Genomic DNA, 21,341 nt, shown 5'->3' on the forward strand with positions numbered 1-21,341 from the left:
TTACTGTCGCTATAGGAGTCCATCTAAGGCAGTAAACCATTTGTGTTTCAGGTAGGTTTGTGTTGAGGTTAAAAGTGTTGTTCATATGTCCATATGCGTTAGTAAACAGATTTGCGTTGCGCATCATATTTCCCTTATCCCCCTCTAATCATCTGTCTGTGAGAGATTCCCTTCTGGTTCTGTTCCACCCTGAATGTGGTGATGCAGAAGTTGGTCATGTCAATATCCTGTCATTGGTGAATGATTAGAAACCCCCCACACCTTCCTTTCCTCCTCTCTCGCTCTCTCCTCAGTCTTCCCGTGGAGATGTAAACAGGGAGCCGGGGCTCCAGGAAATGCAATCCCCACACTGCTGTTCCCCTCAGGCAGGATTTACAATTGAGGAGGATGTTTTCTGATGATACTCTGTGTTATTGTCGGCGTGTGTGTGCATGCATGAAGCATAGCCTGTGGTCTGATCTGCCGAGCAGAAACAGGATTGGGTTTGTAATCCTTGTTTAAGATAGACATTATGGTGCGGAGTAGATTTCACTTGGATTATATGATTTTCTTTTTTCAATAGCTGGGCTGGGTGGGGGAGGAGGAGGAAAGGGATGGGTGGGGGCTGCAAATTTCCTGAAATGATGAATCCCATGTAGTCAGTGAAGACTATTGCCCCACCACAGCACAAAGCTTTTTAATGCTTTAATTGCATCTCAAAGGAGTGGGGAAGAATCAAATTAGGGATTGTCCTACATTTTGGAGCTGTGTGTGAACAGTACTTGTGTGCGTTTGTGAGTGAGGCTGTGTAAAAGTAGGCTGGATTTATTTATGTATGCGTGTGCATGATTCATTCCAAGGACTAGGTGTTGGCTTCAATGGCAGCAGCAGAGCATCTTTATGGAGGCTTATCTCTCTCTGCATTGAGACGTGCTGACTTCACAAACTAAAACACACATTTGCGCACTTACACACTCATACTTAAAATACACATTCTCACATGTACGTACACACACGCGCACACATTTTACACTCTCACAGCGAGCAGGCACCTTTTTTCGTCACACCAGATGGCATGTGACACAATATTACGGCAGTATTTCATTAACATTATGTGCATCCATCTGTTGTGTGCTCTAAGGCCCCATAGAGCCTCTTGTTTCGGTCACTTTACAGCACTGCACCATCTCAATAGTAGACTCAGTACTACTGCATGTTTTATATAGCCTAGAGTACCTCAAATCGAATCAGTTTATTGGTTGCGCACACAGATTTGCTGACGTTATCGCCGGTGCAGCGAAATGCTTATGTTTCTAGTTCCAACAGTTCAGTAATACCTAGCAATACAATAACAATACACACATAATCCAAAAAGTGAAAAATAAAAGTTTGACATTTCGTAACGAGCAACATCAGAATGAGCAATGTCAAGGTATATAAATTCTGGGGGAAAATCAAACATCACATGTGGGTGAGGTTAAGGGTAAGGGGCCTACATGGTTGGGGGTGCTCGAGCCACTAGTTGCACCTATCCACAGATCTAGTATCAGATTACCCTACCTCAAACCCCAGCCTTTACCATTTAGATTGGGGGACAAAAAAATATGACCCTGTATCAGTGGTTAGGGGTAGCTTCTACCTACTCCTGGTTGGAGCTTTGTTCAAAGCAAGGCTGACAAACTACTGTGGGAGGAACACTGCCCCCTGTATATTAAGTGTCTGCATACTGTTACACACTGAGGAAGCAAGAATCCCTCCCCCTCCCCAGTCCTAGCTCTGTCTGGGGGCTACCTGCAGGGTCAGGCTGACTATAGCCACGGTTTGCTTTGTCTTTGCAACGGTTGGCTGGATATATGTTAAAGGTTAGATCAATTGGAACTTGGAGCCTGTAGGCTTTGTTTGTGTAGAGATTTTGCTTGGTGATAACGATGATTGTAATGGATGAGGCCTACTTGTATGTAGCGGTTTTCACTTGGCCTCCTAAGTGTTTTGATTGTAGGGAATGTGGCTTAGCATTTAGCCTTCCTTTGTTTTTAGGATAGTTAACATACTGGTTATCAAAAGTCTGTAAATCTTTTCAAAGTTAAAACGGGTTTGGCAAAATCTCAAGTCAGTCAATCTGTCGGATCTGGAACCAGCTGTGTTCTTAGTAAAAGGTGTCTACTATTAGGCATACCTCCTGACGTCACAGTATCTACAGCAAGACGGAGGGTGCACTTTTCCAAACTGGTTGCATTGTTGAAATTATAAGGAAAATAATTGTATTTCAACGTGTTCTAAGTGTTGTCCAAACTCCCAATGTAGTGAGACTCCTTTTAGTGAAGAAGCCCATTTATGATTCATCACAAACAACAATTCTGCAATGTGTTGAATGGGCTTCTGAATGTGACAGGTCATTATTTTGTATAGCTGTTATTATTGCTGCAATTGCAGATTTGCAAAATAATATATGCAGTTATGGCTTGCTTTGAAACTCTTTAGAGTGGGAACATTTTAGAGATTTCCCACTTGACCCATTATGCAGTCTGCAAAAAAAATGACAAAACGTTCCTATTTGGGTTTAAAGCTGCAATGAGTCTGGCACAAAGACACAACTAAACTGAACAAAAAAAGAAACACAACATGCAACAATTTCAAAGATTTTAACAGTTCACATAAGGAAATCAGTCAATTGAAATGAATTTATTAGGCCCTATTCTATGGTTTCAAATGACTTGGAATACAAATATGCATCTGTTAGTCACAGATGCCTTCAATAAAACGTAGGAGAAAACCAGTCCGTATCTGGTGTGACCACCATTTGCCTCAAGCTGCACGAGACCTCTCCTTCGCATAGTTGATCAGGCTGTTGATTGTGGCCTGTGAATGTTGCCCCATTCCTCTTCAATGGCTGTGTAAAGTTTCTGGATATTGGCTAGAACTTAAATGCTGTTGTACATGTCGATCCAGAGCATCCCAAACATGCTCATTAGGTGACATGTCTGAGTATGCAGGCCATTTTCATCTTCCAGGAATTTTGTACAGACCCTTGCAACATTGGGCCGTGCATTATCATGCTGACATGAGGTGATGGTGGCGTTGTCTGTTGCTTATGCCTTCCCATACCATAACCAATGTTCCCTCTTAAGCCGCACACCTCCTCCAGGACTGCCACGCTGAAGAAATGCCAGGCCGCGCAGAGAAAGACTTCATTGTGTTCGCCCCATTAGTTTGTACTATATAGATGTTTTTTTCTGTGAGCGAATCAACATCATAGCAGCCCCTTTTCAATACAAAAAAAAAAATCTAACTGCAAAATTCAGTCTGTGACTTTGTTCTAGGCAGAGCCAAAGCGCAACAGTGTAGAATTCTATTGGCAGGAAGCCCACGAGTTGGCTTTCAATCACCCGTGAGTTACTGCATGTTTCAGAGCAGAGTGTGTGCACATGTATTGATATTCTTTGCTAGTTAGTGGGTAATTAGCCCAATTATGAATAAGTATAGGTCAGCAATGGGGAGTTGCTGCTTCCTACAAGAGCACAAAATGTGTAAGCTACATTTCAAGCTGTCTTTGAAAAGCCAGTCAGGTATAAAGCTTATGTCTTAATTAAAGGGGCAGTGTAGTATTTTTCAGAGGCTTAAATATGCAAATCAGCAGAGGGGTAGCCTACATTATCTAATTCTCTATGGTAATAATAATTACATTTATTTTTAAGTGGTTTCTTGCATCATACAATATACAGTCACCTATTTGGCCCATGGTGTTACAGACCAAGTAAAAACACATTCAAGCCAGCATTGAACACCACATATAGGCTACTGTAGGCTATATCTGTGAAAATGTTATGGGATTTGCTCCATTGGTTTTTGTTGGTATGCGTACATTATCCTTGATAGCCACAATAGTCTATTGGCTACTGTCTATTGATAGTCTTTTGCCTACTGTCTAAAACTGTAGGGGTACAGCCTCAGTGGTCTCTGTAAATGCGCACTGGAAGTTCTTGCAATGGTCATGGTGCACTCTGTTCACAATGTTGACATCAGCGAACTCTCCCACATGATGCCATACACGCTATCTGCCCAGTACAGTTGAAACCAGGATTCATCCGTGAAGAGCACACTTCTCCAGTGTGCCAGTGGCCACCAACGGTGAGAATTTTCCCACTGAACGTCGAACTGCAGTCAGGTCAAGACCCTGGTGAGGACAACAAGCACGCAGATGTACTTCCCCGGGATTACTTCTGACAGTTTGTGCAGAAATTCTTCACTTGTCTAAACCCAGTTTCATCAGGTGGCTGGTCTCAGACAATCCCGCAGGTGAAAAAGCTGGATGTGGTGGTCCTGGGCTGGAGTGGTTGTGAAGCCAGTTGGACGTACAGCCAAATTCTCTAAAATGACATTGGAGGCAGCTTATGGTAGAGAAATTAACACTGAATTCTGTGGCAACAGCTCTGGTGAACAGTCCTACAGTCAGCATGCCAGTTGTGTGACACAACTGCACATTTTAGAGTGGCCTTTTATTGCCCCCAGCACAAGGTGCACCTGTGTAATGATCATGCTGTTTTAATCAGCTTCCTGATATCACATACCTGTCAGATGGATGGATTATCTTGGCAGAAAGGAGAAATTCTCACCAACAGGGATGTAAACAAATTTCTGCACATTTTAGAGATGCTTTTTGTGCGACTGGAACATTTCTGAGATATAGATAGCACTTAGTAGATAGATAGCACTTAATAACATGTGGCATTTATATTTTACATCCACTACCACCACTGCTTGTAAAGTGTAATGACCATACAATACCCACTCGTACTGTTGTCATTTCAGCAAACCATGACACCCACCATCGCAGATTTTTCTGAAATTGTTTCTGTAGTTAGAAACAAGTAAGATTGACATTCCTGATACATTATTTTGTATACTTCTTTGAAAATCTGAAAATGTAAGCTAATTGAATGCATCCAAATTGGCCATTTTAACTTTATATGATTCAAATAAGTTCAATAAATATAGTACCCTACATCCGATTTGGACAAAACTTCTTCCTACCAATGAATAAGATGAGGGATCCCCCCGCAAAATTCTCTAGCCACCAACAGACCCCACGCCAATCCCACCCCAACAACCAGTATACAGTATCAGTTCTCTGACAAGTAGTGTGATGCTGGGGCTTGGAGTATTGCTGCTTCATACCCTGTTCAGAGACATTAGCAAATGATGTCCCTTGCATTATTTACCATGAAGTAGTTTGAAAGTACCAGGTTTTGACCACTAGATGCCGCTGTTCCTGCTATACCACCACACATCTATTGCGCTGGTCTCTTGTTTTTTTTTTATCAACTAGATCACAACATTTCCTTTGCAACTTTGAATAGGAAACTAAGATTTGGCTCATGATGAAAGTAAATTGTGGTCATCCTCACAATTCGAACCAGTCCTCCATAAAAGAAAATGTCACCATGAGGGCAACGGTGACTTTCTAAAACAGTTAGTTTAATGGCTGTGTTTGGGGGCGGCAATTAGCCTCGTGGTTAGAGCATTGGGCCAGTAACCGAAAGGTTGCTAGATCGAATCCCCGAGCTGACAAGGTAATAATCTGTCGGCCTGCCCCTGAACAAGGCAGTTAACCCACTGTTCCTTGGCTATCATTGTAAATAAGAATTTGTTCTTAACTGACTTGCCTAGTAAAATAAAGGTTAAATAAATACATGGGAGAAAACTGAGGATGGATCAACATTGTAGTTACTCCACAATACTAACCAAAATTACAGAATGAAAAGCATGAAGCCTAAACAAAATAAAATATTCCTAAATATGCATCCTGTTTGCAATCAGGCACTAAAGTAATACTGCAAAACATGTGGCAAAGAAATTTACTTTCAGTCCTGAATACAAAGCTTTATGTTTGGGGCATATCCAACACAACACAACAACACATCACTGAGAATCACTCTTCATAAGTCTGGTGGTGGCTGCATCATGTTAAGGGGATGCTTGTCATCGGCAAGCACTAGGACGTTTATTAGGATTAAAAGAAACAATAGAACCAGGTATTCCCTCTAGGATTTTGTGCTTGGCTATCTGCTTTCCAACAGACACTGGGAGACAAATTCACCTTTCAGCAGTACCTAAAACACAAGACCAAATATACACTGGAGTTGCTTACCAAGACATTGAATGTTCCTGAGTGGCCTAGTTACAGTTTTGACCTAAATTGGCTTGAAAATCTATGGCTGTCTAGCAATGGTCAACAACCAACTTGACAGAGCTTGAATTTTTGAAATAATGAACATGCCAATATTGTACAATCCATGTGTGCAAAGCTCTTAGACTTACCCAGAAAGACTCACAGCTCTAATCATTGGCAAAGGTTGTTTCAACATGTATTGAATCATGGGTTTGACTACTTATCTATTCAAGATATTTTTATTTTATTTTCCATCAATTAAAAAAATTACAACTTTGGCATTCAAGTATATTGTGTAGGGTCATTGACAATTAAATCCATTTTAATCCCATTTTGTAACACAATTCTTTGGGGGAAACGGTTGAGGGTGTGAATACTTTCTGAAGGCACTGTATTATTGCACACTGAGTCCATGCAACATTTTTACTTATGCTTGCCATAACAAATGTGTTGAATATTTATTGACTCAAGACATATCAGCTTTTCATTTTTTATTAATTGGTAAAAATGTCTACATAAATCCACTTTGACATTGTGACACTCTCAATTTAATCCATTTTAAAGTCTTGCTGTAACACAGAATATGGAAAAAGTCAAGGTGTGTGAAGGCACTGTATCTGAATCCTATAATTTAAAATGGTAAATATGGGTGCACTCAATTGGCTTAATTTCTCCGAAATGTTTCAACAGTAACTACAGAAACGATCATCTTAGATGGTTTCTGTCAATCCCCATGTGCTTTTTGAGGTGGAACGACCCTAGTGTGAGCCAGGCCAGACTGGTTTTTATTTCACTGACGTGTTTTGATGGTGTCTGTCTGTCTGTCTGTCTGTCTGTCTGTCTGTCTGTCTGTCTGTCTGTCTGTCTGTCTGTCTGTCTGTCCGTCCGTCCGTCTTGCAGGCTTCATCGCAGCAGCTGAAATTCACAACCTCCGATTCCTGTGACCGAATCAAGGACGAGTTCCAGTTCCTCCAAGCACAATACCACAGGTATCCATATAGCACTGTTTCTCACACAAACCCTTCAACCAAGGCTTATCTGAGGGAACTAGGGGTTAAGATACCATCTGTCTGCTATTTGTGAATACTCTGAGCATAACCATATCTCTGTAGGTGAGTGTACAGATTAGAACACTTGAATTCTATTCTGCTATGAGTTATGTTGCGTAAGTATACAGTGTGCGGTACTAGAGTACACTGCTGCACATGGTTCTGTGCAAAAGCTCACTGGAATAACCTACATGATTAGAATATCAAATAAATCACAGCAAGACTAATACATTTTATTTTGCCCCACTGTTAAACCCCCTTCAGAGGCAGATGGAAGCAGGTGAAAGAATATGTATTCTAGGAGTGTGCTGTTGCTCCAGAGGAGAAGACATGAAAATATGACATATGTTTTAAGAGCAAACCAATGGATGTGTGTGTCAGTTCTATTTAGAACCCTAGTCTAGAACTTTGTTCTCTTTCATGTAATAGAAGGCACTGTTATTGATGTTCTGCTATAACCACAACCTAACAAGATTGGCAATTGCTAGATGGCACAAGGTCATTTATTTGACCTGGATTGAGATGTACCGGAGAGTACAGTGTATTGCTCTGTTTGATTCATGACTAAATGTGTGGAGTTCGTGGATCTCATGGTACCCAAGGAAGGTTTCCGCTTTATGGATTTCTAGCCTTTGAAGCAGCAGGGCTACAACTGCCTCTGATTCCCTCCCTCTATTTACCTGTGGTATAGGAACTAGGAAGTGTATTGGCTGAGGTTTTCTTTCCTCCCTGTTCTATTGAGCTTCATCAGAGGAGAAGCAGATAAAAGCCTGCATGTTTGTTCATTGTGTGAAATTTCTGTCTCTGATCATCAGTCCATTCCTAGTGTAGTAGGAACACCTCAGAGCCTGGGCTTTGGTGTGTAATTCCCTAGACAACCCACCGTTTAACCCCCTTCAGAAGCAGTTGAAAGAATACCTTTTCTCTACACCGTATTCAGAGCTTGCATACACGCTGCCTAATGACTTGAGCCGAGGAGCCATAGACGAGGCTTTGTAGAAGGCTGCGTTCAGCCCTTTTAGGGAAATGTTCTGCAGGTGGTCTCCTGAGCATAGTAGTGAGCATTGTAACTGTCACCCCTCCCCCCTCAACATGCATAAATAGATCAGGGAATACATAAATCAAAATAAAGATGACAGCAGGAGCGATTTAGAGGCGGAAGGAGCGGCAATAAAACTCCATCAAAGTGTCGTTTGAGAGCGTCTCTCCAAGCCCCCGGGCCACCTCCACCAATCACAGGCGCACAAAGACAATCACAATCCGCTCTCAGGTAGGGTGGCAGCAGGGGAGGCTGGTTGTCATGACAACCAACCCCTGTGTTTGCGCACGCGCTGCTGCAGATATTATTATTATTTTTAGGAGGAAAAAGCGATTTGGCTAAGTGAAGGCTGCAGGCGAAAGAGGAGTAGAGATGGATGGATGGATGGATGGATGGAGGGAGGGAGGGAGGGAGGGAGGGAGGGAGGGAGAGAGAGCTGTCTGAATGAAATGCGCCGCCCTGAGCACTTGTTTGGTCAGAGAATCTGAGGACTGCTGTTGAATTGTAATGACGTTTATTCTTTAAAGGAAAATATTTTTTTGTAAAAAGAACTCCATTTTAGATGTAAATGGCATAGGACCGAGAAGGGTCCAGACACCTGTTTGTTTTGGTGATTTCACTTGTTTTTGATAAACTTACCACAATCAACGAATCACTTCCTCATTCTCGAGTTGTGCGGTATGAGGGCCCTGAAAAAACATGAACAAAAACAATTGCCTGTGTATTGTCATTCTGAATCTCATCTCTAATCATATAGTCAGTCCCCTATGCAGAAGTTCAGACCGGGTTTGTCCTTATAGTATAAACTTATGTTTATCAAAAACAAGTGAAATCACAAAGGTGTCCGGACCCATCTATAACATGGCATATACATCAAAAATAGAGATTTAGTTGTAAAAAAATAAACAATCATTTAACCTTTTCACTTTGGGCTGAGTTAACAGCGCCGCTGCTATGATCCCATTTGCATCAACTATTTATCCATGTCAGTGATGAAGTCAGAGGTGTCTCTGAGCAGCATTTTCCCAGTTGGGGACAATGATGAGGATTCGCCACAGCTAACGCTCTGCCTAATTTGAGTCTTCATTCACAGTGACGCTGACGGCACAGATCTAGATCCCAAAAACAATCTTAACGTGAACACACCATTATAAACCCTGGTCTGATATTCAGAACTGCTCCCTCCTGGTTAATGTTGATCCACTGGAACGCTCTACAGAGGGGGATGTCAACACGGACGCCTTTCTAATATGAAAGCTTGTGATAAGTGGTGTGACAGTAGAGGCTTGGCCTCCTTTGTCCTGTCACCTCCTGTAACTCTTGCAGCGAGCGCTGTGACATGATTACAGCTAATGGCTGTCTGCGACACAGTGCAGAGCTGCATATCCACGTCATCCACCAACCGTCCGCTTTTTATAGGCAGGACATTTAAATCACTCTGGGAATACGTATGTGGGTATTTTATTAGGGTTTATTTGGGAGGCTTTCTTTCTCTTGGTGGATTGACACCTTGTAAGATCCGATGAGGGAAGGATGAAGTCATTTCCTGTCTTCCTGAAGAGGTATGAGTGATGCTTCCTGGAGCCTAAATATTTTCTATTTTGATCTCTTCTCTGCAGTTTGAAGCTGGAGTGTGACAAGCTGGCCAGTGAGAAGTCTGAGATGCAACGTCATTATATCATGGTGAGGTTTTTTTTGTGTTTGTGTCTCGCTGTGTGTGTGTTTGCCTGTGTCAGCCTGTGTGTGTGCTACTGTGAGTGACCCTGCTCTGTCAATGTCACTTTTTAAAAGGACATTCTACTCAAATGCATTCAAATGTAATGATGACACCACTGAGTACAAAGTATAAGGAACTGTTCTTTCCATGACGTAGACTGACCAGGTGAATCCAGGTGAAAAGCTATGACCCCTTGTTGATGTCATATCACTTCAATCAGTGTAGATGAAGGGGAGGAGATGGGTTAAATAAGGATTGTTAAACCTTGAGACAATTGAGACATAGGTGTGTGTATAGGTACCATTCAGATGGTAAATTGGCATGACAAAAGGTTTAATTAAGTGCCTTTGAATGGGGTATAGTAGTAGGTGCCTGGCGCACCGGATTGAAGAACTGCAGCGCTGCTGGGTTTTTCACGTTCCACAGTTGCCTGTGTGTATCAAGAATGGTCCACTCTCCAAAGGACATCCAGCCAGTGGTCGAAAACAGGTCATTGATGAAAGAGGACAACGGAGGCTGACACACATTGTGCAGAGCAACGGATGGGCTACAGTTAGTCAACTGACAGTCCAGTACAACATTGGTGCCCAAAGACCCATAAAACAACGCATAACTCGTCGTACCTTGACACAAATGGGGTATGGCAGCCGACGACCTCAGCGTTCAACTATTTTCAGCAAAAAAACAAGAAACTGCGGTTCCAGTGGGCTAAGGAACGAAAACACTGGAGAATTGGAAAACATTGCCTGGTCTGAGTGCCGGGTTCCTGCTCTTTCAAGCTGATGGGAGGATTAGGGTATGGACAAAACCACATGAGTACTGTACATGCATCCATAATGCCATGTTTTGACATTACAGGCTGTTGTTTGAATGCCACAGGTAGGGCCGGGCGTTATGACGATACATATCGTGTGACGATAGAAAAACGTCTATCGTTTCATATTATGCTCTATCGTTTATTTTGTGGTGTTGCAAATCACACCCTTTACAGCAATATTTTTTGTCAATCGGATTTCGCTTTGCGTTTTTCACACGTGCCATGTGGAAGGAAATTTGCAACACAAACAAACATGGAGGAGAGTGAACGTGACACAGAGCACAGAGACACGGAGCTCGTACCTAAAAGAGGGGCTACTTCGGTCGCATGGGCGTGGTTTGGGTATGAAAAGTCTGACACGGACCAGAAAACCATCCTCTGCAAAATATTCCGCTGGCCGGTACCGACAACAGGCTCAAACACCACTAACCTCTTTTACCACCTACGCAAGAATCATGTGAAACAGTACAGAGAGAGTACGGATGAGACCCAAAAAAGTACAGTTAAGTGCTCAAAACAAAACCCTGACTCAGACGTTACAAGAGGCTTTTGCCCGCGTCACACCATTTGGCAAAGAATCACGAAGATTGAAGGAGATAACAGCTGCCGTTACAATTTACGTCTGCAAAGACATGGCCCCAATTTACACGGTGGAGAAACGGGTGTTTCGTGAGTTGGTGCTAATACTCGACCCAAGGTACCAAATGCAAATACCTTTTATTTGTTGAGTATAATTCAAAATGTAATAAGAAATAGGCCTTTACATGTGGTCGTTTTATATAAATTATTTATTCATTGAATTGACAGAAAATGTGTATATCGTGTTATGTATCGTTATCGGGATATGAAATGACCGATATCCGGATATGAGATTTTGGCCATATCGCCCAGCCCTAGCCACAGGATATCTGAACATCATTGCCAATCAGGTGCATCCCTCTGCAAATTGTTTTGTTTTTTTTCGTCTCAGGGAAGCTCATCTGCGTGCTTGTCGTCCTCACCAGAGTCTTGACCTGACTGCAGACTGCTGGAAAAGTGTGCTCTTCATGGATGAATCCCGGTTTCAACTGTACTGGGCTGATGGCAGACGGTGTGTATGTCATCATGTGGACAAGCGGTTTGCTGATGTCAACGTTGTGAACAGAGTGCCCCATGGTGGTGGTGGGTTTATGTTATGGGAAGGCATAAGCTAAGGACAATGAACACACTTGCATTTTATCGATGGCAATTTGAATGCACAGTTACCGTGACGAGTAACTGAGGACAATAGTCGTGCCATTCATCCGCTGCCATCACCTCATGTTTTAGCATGAAAATGCACGGCCCTCTGTTGCAAGGATCTGTACACAATTCCTGGAAGCTGAACATGTCCCAGTTCTTCCATGACCTACATACTCACCAGATATGTCACCCATTGAGCATGTTTGGGATGCTCTGGATCGACACGTACGACAGTGTTTCCGCCAATATCCAGCAACTTCACACAGCCATTGAAGAGGAGTGGGACAACATTCCACAGGCCACAATCAACAGTCTGATCAACTCTATGTGAAGGAGATGTGTCACGCTGCATGAGCCACATACAGATGCATATCTATATTCCTAGTCATGTGAAATGATTAGGGCCTATTTCATTTCAATTTACTGATTTCTTTATATGAACTGTTTTTAATTTTTGTTCGGTGTATATTTGGGGTGCCGGTGCTAAATGAATATAGGGGAAACTGCATTCATACCACCCACCACCACCTCTACAGGCAGCAGGATGATTAACACTGCAACAATATTTATTCTAGGATTTTTTTTTTTTTACAACAGGTCATTGAATTTGGCACCATTTTAGTCTAGCAACTACAACATACAGCAATATTGAAAATACCATCTCGCTCTTTTACCTTTGTCTCCTGACTATACTCTCCCACCCCTTTCCTCTCTAGCCCTGTGCCCATCTCTCTCTTTTTTCCATGGCATTGTTCTCAGTCTTTCTATCTCTCTCCTTCCTCTTATGATTTTTCCTCTAGTCTCATCTGTGGTCCTTTTGTCTCTGGTGTTGTCATCCTCTCTCTCTTCTCCCCCCAACACATACTCTCCACCTCTAGCTAATCTCATTGTCTCTGGCAAGGCCCGTGTAGCTGTCTGATTCTGTCTCTAATTGATCCGTTGACTGGCTTAATCTCATCTAATCTGTGCAGCGCTGCACTCGTATCCATCAGCGGATCAGTGTGTGTAGCCCCAGCCTGGTCCACCCTCGCTTAATTGCCTATCGGGTTCCCCTGCTTCGCCGGCTGCTATCGCCAGCACCTCAATTTCCCCAGCACCATAATTGCTTTAGGGACGTGCAGTTTCGGCTGGACAGCCTGTACTCCCCGTCGAGCGCGTGCGTGTTTTTGAACGCTGGAGCCTGTGCCCTCACAGACAGAGCTGGTGATTTAACAGGGCTAATGCTGAGCCACTGGCCTGCTCATTAACACCGAACACACACACACACACACACACACACCATCCCTTTCCGTCTCACAGCGACACAGGAGGACAACGGGGTGGGTGGGTGGGTGTGTGTGAAGGGTTTTACCTGGTGTAACAGTAATGACATGATGCATGAAAACCAGGAGATGGCTCCTGTAGGTGGCTCTGTGGGACAGAAGGAAATGCATATAGCTAGACAATCTGTCTACACTTTACAGGACATAATGGAGTTTCCGTCTTTCTGTTATTATACTGTATAACAACGCCTCATCTTCCTTCTGCTTCACAGTACTATGAGATGTCCTATGGGCTGAACATCGAAATGCACAAGCAGGTAAGTCTCTCTCTGTCTATGTTAATAGGAAACCCTTCTTCAGCAGTGCTGTCAGAGATGGGAATTGGTTCTTATCATCATGCCCCCTGTAGACAGACAGTGAAACATCTCTCTCTGGCATCGCTGAGAAAACATCCCTATTCAGAGGGATTGTTCTAAAGGAAGGAGCAGTACAGTACTGCGCAGGGTAAAGCTCTAGTCTCTGTATATTACTACATGGACAGTGAAGAGTAGCATACTGCTGTCTAAGGGGCTAATCCGGTGCCTATAGATCGGGGGGGTTTTGTTGGGAGGTGGTAATTTATGGGCCGGCTACTGGGGGAGAGCGATGGGCCTCTGTGGACCCGGCCTTATCTGTGACCTTGTCTGGCGCGCTAAAAGATTGACGGCTCCTCCCTGACAGCCACACCGGCAGCAAAGAACACGCAGTGAAAAATCTAGTCACGCACACACGCTCGAGAACATACAAGCTCATACACACACAGTCCCCCTGCTCTGCCTCATGAGTACAATTCATCACCCCTACTCCTTTATCTGGCGGGGATGAAATATTTAGAAAATCCGTGTGTGCGCACTTGTGTGTGGATCCCCAATTATGTTAGCGCGTGTGTGTGCATGCTTTGTGTGCATGCTTTGTGTGTGTGTGTGTGTGTGTGTGTGTGTGTGTGTGTGTGTGTGTGTGTGTGTGTGTGTGTGTGACTGGGTGCAGATGAACTGCGGCAGCATTAGAGGGTTGAAATTGAAGGGGATGTGTAGAACTGAATGTCGAGGAGAATTCACGCCTGCTCTTTCTCTCTCACTCTCTTCTCAATTTTTATATTTCTCCATTTCTATCTTTTTCTTTGTCTTTTTAATTTTTCTCTTTCTTTCTCTCTTTCTTTCGTTCTTCATCCCTTCTTTTCTTTCGTTCTCTTTCTCCTCCCCAAGCTTTCTCTTCTCTCCAGCTGAGGAGCTCCAGACAGTTTAGTCAGCTTGTACTGGGGATATATTGAAAAGGGGTTATTGTTTCTTCTTTGTCTCCCTCCACTTAAAAAAAAATCCCATCCCTGCCAGTTGCAAGACCCCCTCTCCGGTTAGCTTTGAATGAATTGTTCTCCCACCTGACAGAACATTCGGCATTTCCTCTTACTTTCGTGTGTGTGCATCATATTCTTCCTCACATATAGAAAGAGGCACAAAATGCATTTTAAGAGGAGAGTGAGATGTACATGATGATGGAGTGATAAGTGTGGTGTTTTGTCTGGAATGGCGGTGTGTAGTAAATGAATTAGAAAGTAACACAATTAACACTGCTTTGCATATTGGAGTTTGTTATGATAATTACTGCTGGAACGTAAAGTAATATATATGTGTGCTCTTTGGGAGGGTGGGGTGTATGTTGATGTGAGACTGAGGCGGTGTTAAATGAAGCTAAGGGTTTATGTGTTTTATCTCCTCAGGCTGAGATTGTGAAGAGATTGAACGGGATCTGTGCCCAAGTCCTCCCCTATCTGTCCCAGGAGGTAAGAACACCCTCTAACCTCTGACCCCTAACCCCACGTGGTGCCCTGCAGCCTGGAATGAGATCATTCTTATTTGACTCCTCTCCCCCATATGTATCTTCATTCATCATTGCGAGCCCTGTAATGAAAGGGGCCAGAGCGCTCTACTGTGATCCAGATAAGATATGCTAATTTGTGTCCATGACGAGATGACCCATTACAACATGGGAGTGGATCATTGATTCTCTATCAAAGCCCAGCCTTGTGTTAGTGACTTAATAATTGAATGGGTGAGGAGCACAGGGTCAGTGTTGGTAGTATTGAGCCATCTAACCCCCCTGCATGTGTGTGTGTCCCAGCACCAGCAGCAGGTCCTGGGAGCCATTGAGAGGGCCAAGCAGGTCACCCCTCCAGAGATGAACTCCATCATCCGGGTAGGCTGCTCCCTCCAGGATGTCCTCTATGGGTCTGACACTCATCACTATCTAGCTATCAATCCATCATTATGATGATGCATCTGATGCTCTGGGTTTTAATGGAGCTTTATGTTTGGTGCTTTACTTGATGATGATAAAAAGGTATTTGTCTGGAATTTGTCAAGGCCCAGTCGTACATGTTGTGGAATGGATGTGCACAGTTTGTACACTTTTTTTTTTTTGTAAACTTAAATGTAACATTTTAATTCAGCAAATAAAGACTAATGGCATTGACAAAATGATTGGCACCAATGACCAAATGAAGCATTCAAAGAGAAGAACACTCTCCCTACAATCAAACATGGGGGAGCTTTGATACTACTGTTGGGTTGCTTTGCTGCCCCTGGTCCTAAATGTGTGCAGGACCTTGTGAAATCAGTCAATTATCAATGTTATATGGAGCCCAATGTTGTTGTTTTTAAACTGGGTGTCAAAAAAGTTTTTATAAACTGTGACGTTAAAGGTTGTTGGTCATCCAGTAGGACAACGACCCCAAACACACATCAAAAGCACCCTGGAATGGTTCAAGAAAAAGCGCTGGACTGTTCTGGAGTGGCCAGTGAAGAGTCCAGATCTGAACCACATCCATAACCTATGGCAAGAGCTAGAAACAGCAGTTGGAGAAGATTTCTGTAGAAACGTGGGCTAAAATGCCAATAAAAGTTGCAGCAAGCTCATTGGTGGCTACAATAAGCATTTGTTGGGAGTTATCTTGGCCAAAGGCTGTGCAGTGAAATACTAGCTCCAGGGTGCCAATATGTTTATCCATGCCATTTGTCTTAATTTTTTACATTTCAAATTGTCAACTTAAGTCTACAATATAATGTATGATTCTGCGATGTTGAAAATCCAATAACATTTATTTATTATTATTATTATTATATTATTATTAACATTTGGAGACCAAAAGTTGTTTTCAAATTTAACTTATTTTCAAAGAAATAGGTAGTTATTTTAAGAAAAGTGAAGGGCTGCCAATATCTGTGTGTGTGCACCTGTGAGAGCCATATGTACCCATCTCTGTGTCTCCTCTGTGTTTGAGCTGTGTGTGTTGTCCACAGCAGCAGCTCCAGGCTCACCAGCTGTCCCAGCTCCAGGGTCTGGCCCTGCCCATGACCCCTATGCCTCTGGGCCTGAGTCAGTCAACCCTGCCGGCCGTCACCTCCTCTTCAGGCCTCTTCTCCCTCTCCTCCATCCTGGCCTCGCAGGCCCAGCTGGCAAAGGAGGAGAAGGCTTCTCGCGAGGGAGCTGACAGCCACCGTGAGGAGGACGGGGACAAGTCCGACTAGAGCTCCCTCCCGCCCTCTACCGCATATTAACTACCGCTGCGTCAGAGGGCTGTGGTCCTGTATATCTGCTATCCATGCCAGTCCCTCTCCTCTACCCCATCTCCCCCTTTAGTCCCCCGACTTCTACGGCCTATCTGATGCATTTGCCGTCATTCCAACTGCTTCAATTTGTGTACAGTATAGATTTTTTTTACTATCATTTCTTTCATGTATATATCTTTTTATTTTGTATTTTATTTTTGTGATTTGAGCTTGACTTGTCTTTTTGCTCATTTGTTTTGTTTTTCCCTCATTCTGCTCCGTTTATGGCCCAGTGGTAAATGGATCTGTGTTTTTACACCACCCTGGCTGAGCGTCTCCTTCCTCTCTTATTTACCAAGGCCCATCTGGGAGCCTGAATGTCACATAGTATAAGTGGAATAACAAACCAGAAGAGATCCAACAGACAGGCTCGCGTCACCCAGATCTCTAGCCTCTGTTGTGTCAACTTGATTCAGTTGGTTGATGTGGGGTAACTCTCACAATACTGTTTTCATAAACCGACTTTTAGACAAGAAACAGCAAAAACTGTCTGTTAATGTCTTAATCCTAGCGTCAAAATCCTGCATTGATATCAGTGAGAAAATGTTCTGAAAATTTGTTGGCCTCGCTTTGATTTTCAGGTTATGATTCCTCCCCAGGTTAAGGAGAGTCGTTGAAAGATGTTAGTCTCCTTGGTGAAGCGTGTAACTTGGTGACTCCAGTCCCCAGAGAGCCCTGTCTAACCCACTGAGCTACTTTAGATCGCTTCCATGAAAGGCATGCTATCAATACTATCATAAAAGTCTGAATGTACAGATCGCATCGATGATTAACATTGTGCGAGATAGAAAACACCTTCAGATATTTTCTCTCCCTGGTGGTGATGCAGTAGGAGAGTGCACGTTGCCTCTTCAACACTAGAAAGCAGTAAGTCTTTTAGAAAGCAGCTCTGACATCCACTGAGTCACCTCTTTTGAACAGGGATCTCTGGTCTATTCTAGGAAACAGGTTGACATCTCGGTCTCTCATGTTAGGCAGCGGCATAGAACAAAATGTCCACTGCGCCCACTATCTTCTCACTCAAAAGATGAGTCTCTGTAAGAAGAAATGATGCATGATTTAGCTCTCGTATAGAATACAAATACAGCAACTCACAAATGTGGATGCATTGTCCATGGCCAATGAATAGTTTTAAATGAACGTTTTTGATCAGTCATTTGAGTAGATGAAGCACAAATCGCCATTATTTTGGTGTGCATTTACATTTCAAAAAAATATATATATATATTTTCTACAAACCCCAACATGTTTCTCTCAGCCTGTTGGAGAAAGTGTGCGATTATTAGCTCGACCTGTAAGTGCCGCTGTAGGCTAGAACTAAAGGTTGAATGGTATAGAAGATGTGAAGCTGACTGCTGGTTTTACTGTACGATTGGGAAGGGACTGGTGTTATTGTCTGACCGTTGCTTTGATCCCAGCCTGTTATACAGCGTGTGATGTATTGTATGTTTTTTGTATTCCCCTTATATTAATAGACATCCTCTCTGTTTGACGGTGGGTTACACTGTGAGGGTGTAGAGATCTGTGTAAATGTCTTAGATAAAGTGTCACAAGAAAACCGATTTCATAGCCGTATGTGAATGCATTCATTAACCTCTGTAATATAGATTTGAACTTTGGTCAGTCAGTGGTGAGCCTGGGATTGACATGTGGCTTTTGTTTTAAGTCTAATACCGCTTGTGAACAGCACAACTTACTCTTATCGACATAAACAGTAGTGATATGCAATGCGTGTGGGTAGATGCACACAAACGCATGTCTCTTGGAACTGTATTCCTTTCTATTAGCCACGAAATGTTTTAAAGTTTGGTCCACATTTTCTGTGATCAATACACTTGTTTGAATATTATCGCTATGAAATAGAATGAGAGTAAAAAAGCTTTTAAAGATTCCGCTAAATTAACGATGTATTTGTTTAGTAGTGGAGGGCCAGTTTATGTATACAGTTATACTTCTAAAGCTTTATGTGTGGGTGAAAACGCGCTATGGTGATCATTTCACTTATGTTATAAAATACATTTTGCCATGTTGTGAATCGATCAGTTGGGTCTCTCTAACATATCATTCCCAAAAGTCGGGTTTCATAAACGAATACATCCGATAATAAGCACTGAGTTCTGTTGACAGATAGCGGTGCAGGTTTCGCATAACAACTTTTGAGGATTTGACATTTTGTTGTCGTCTTGAAAGTTTCCACTGGTCGCATGAAGCTAAATTGGCATGAGCTGAATTAAATGTAAAAGGCTTTGAAAATACGCTCATTGCTCTGTTGACATTTTGGAGATACACTTGTTTTTGTGAGGAATCTTCAAAAAGGAATAGAATTTTTGAATTAATATGAAAACCGTATACTAAAATAAGAAAGTACTACGTCATGTCTCAAATCGATATCCATATTACCTCTAATTTATGTCCTGCGGCTTCGAGAAGGAAGATGAGTTCAATGGGAAAGTGAGCCTGTCAGGTAACCAGTAGCCTTAATTCTTGCACAGAATCCAGCCTAGCTGACACAATGCAATTTTCCAGATTTTTGACCCTGTTTTTTTCTCTGGCTTCCATTGATTGTCACCCTAATTCTGGCCATCCTACAAGGGTATACACACTCCAATAACTTTTGAATGGATTATGATAGAGATATGAGGTTTGGACCATTGGTTTTCTTAGATGAGTAACATTGTTTTGCCAATTGATCAAAATATGTGTTTTTGATTGGACACCACAGGTATATGGCTGCATCTTCTGTGTCTGTCCTGGATGATTCCTGTGCTCTGTCCTACAGTACTGATGTGACACTAGAGGAAGTGCAGTACGTTGACCTATACCTGTCCCTCTTTAACCCTTGACCCACTGTTTGCCCTTTACCCGTTGCCCTGTAGCGTGAAGCATTGTAAGCATTTTGAGCTTTGTATAGGTCATTTTTTGAATACATATTTTGTGTATAATGGAAAAAAACTGAAGTTCATACTTTGGCCCCCAAAAAAACAAACAATTTGTGTCATGTAATTATAGCTTCATTTAAAGAAATGGTGAAATATAAAAATAACAAACATTTACTATAAATAAATGAAATGTTCTGCAGTAAGGAAGTACTTTTGGTGCCTTTATAAATAAAGTCAATCAAATCAATTGTTGTCTGTCCTGTTTTGTTCTTGTGCATCTTGTCCCAGAGGCAATGCAGTGGAGCTAAAGCGTCAATGGTGTAATGTTACTATACATTTCTCAGTGTTGCTACTAAATGAAGGATGACCTTTTGATGAGTATTACTAACCTAGTAGTCTGTGAATGCCTGTGGAGCATTGAGGTCCCTGTAGTTCATTGACACTCCACACGGCGGAAGTGTTGATTTAAAAACATCCTGTGTCATTTCTACACTGCTGGATAATTGCTGAGGTGTCCCTCCATGTGCGTCTGTCGCAGATGCATGGAGTAGTAGAGGTATGTCTGTTCCATGGCTTTTCCTGATTTGAGGTTTAGCTTCTCACCACCAGATGTTCTGTTTTATTATTGTACCATTGAAGACATTGACTCCGTTGGTACCGCTGCACAACCCTCATGTAGATATCCCATCTATCTGTCAAACGCACAACCCTCATGTAGATATCCATCTGTCTGTCAAACGCACAACCCTCATGTAGATATCCATCTGTCTGTCAAACGCACAACCCTCATGTAGATATCCCATCTGTCTGTCAAACGGACAACCCTCATGTAGATATCCCATCTATCTGTCAAACGCACAACCCTCATGTAGATATCCCATCTATCTGTCAAACGCACAACCCTCATGTAGATATCCCATCTATCTGTCAAACGCACAACCCTCATGTAGATATCCCATCTATCTGTCAAACGCACAACCCTCATGTAGATATCCCATCTATCTGTCACATGCACAACCCTCATGTAGATATCCATCTGTCTGTCAAACGCACAACCCTCATGTAGATATCCATCTGTCTGTCACACGCACAACCCTCTTGTAGATATCCCATCTATCTGTCAAACGCACAACCCTCATGTAGATATCCATCTGTCTGTCAAACGCACAACCCTCATGTAGATATCCCATCTATCTGTTAATCGCACAACTTGTCATTGCATTCACGGCTATTTTTATTACACACACACACAGATAGTGATACGCGCACACACAGGCGGTTACACACACCCTATCCATATTGGTTATTTCTGCTGTGCGTGTTGAATGACAGTGTGCCCTTGGCAGTGTGAGTGTTGAATGACTGTGCCCTTGGCTGTGTGTGTTTGTGTGCTCGGAGGCAGTGCTGGTGAAACCTCAGAGCTACTGTGGCTCCAACCCGCTTCCTCCTCTCCTGCCCGCTCTGTATCTCCCCAAGGACTTCTCTGGATCTGAGCCCAGTACTTAAATAAATATGAAAGTGCCCTATTTTCTGTGTCAGGATACAGGACTCCTCTGAGAAGCACT

At 42.8% G+C, this 21,341-nt stretch overlaps 1 protein-coding gene across 2 annotated transcripts in view; it reads left to right on the plus strand.

Annotated features, from left to right (window-relative positions):
- LOC118371592 (TLE family member 5-like) overlaps positions 1–20,023 on the plus strand; it is a 37,584-nt gene extending 17,561 nt beyond the window's left edge. Inside the window, exons 2-7 of one of the 2 annotated variants that reach the window (XM_035757117.2) lie at positions 7,049–7,137; positions 9,856–9,919; positions 13,526–13,570; positions 15,010–15,072; positions 15,411–15,485; positions 16,589–20,023. In XM_035757117.2, coding sequence (XP_035613010.1) covers positions 7,049–7,137; positions 9,856–9,919; positions 13,526–13,570; positions 15,010–15,072; positions 15,411–15,485; positions 16,589–16,816 — 564 coding nt within the window. In that variant the 3' untranslated portion in view covers positions 16,817–20,023. The remainder of the gene's footprint in view (positions 1–7,048; positions 7,138–9,855; positions 9,920–13,525; positions 13,571–15,009; positions 15,073–15,410; positions 15,486–16,588) is intronic. The other variant, XM_035757118.2, reaches the window with a different exon arrangement.
- Positions 20,024–21,341: the final 1,318 nt, after the last annotated feature.

The sequence above is a fragment of the Oncorhynchus keta genome, chromosome 26 (assembly GCF_023373465.1).
Source record: "Oncorhynchus keta strain PuntledgeMale-10-30-2019 chromosome 26, Oket_V2, whole genome shotgun sequence".
NCBI classification, from domain to species: Eukaryota; Metazoa; Chordata; class Actinopteri; order Salmoniformes; family Salmonidae; genus Oncorhynchus; species Oncorhynchus keta.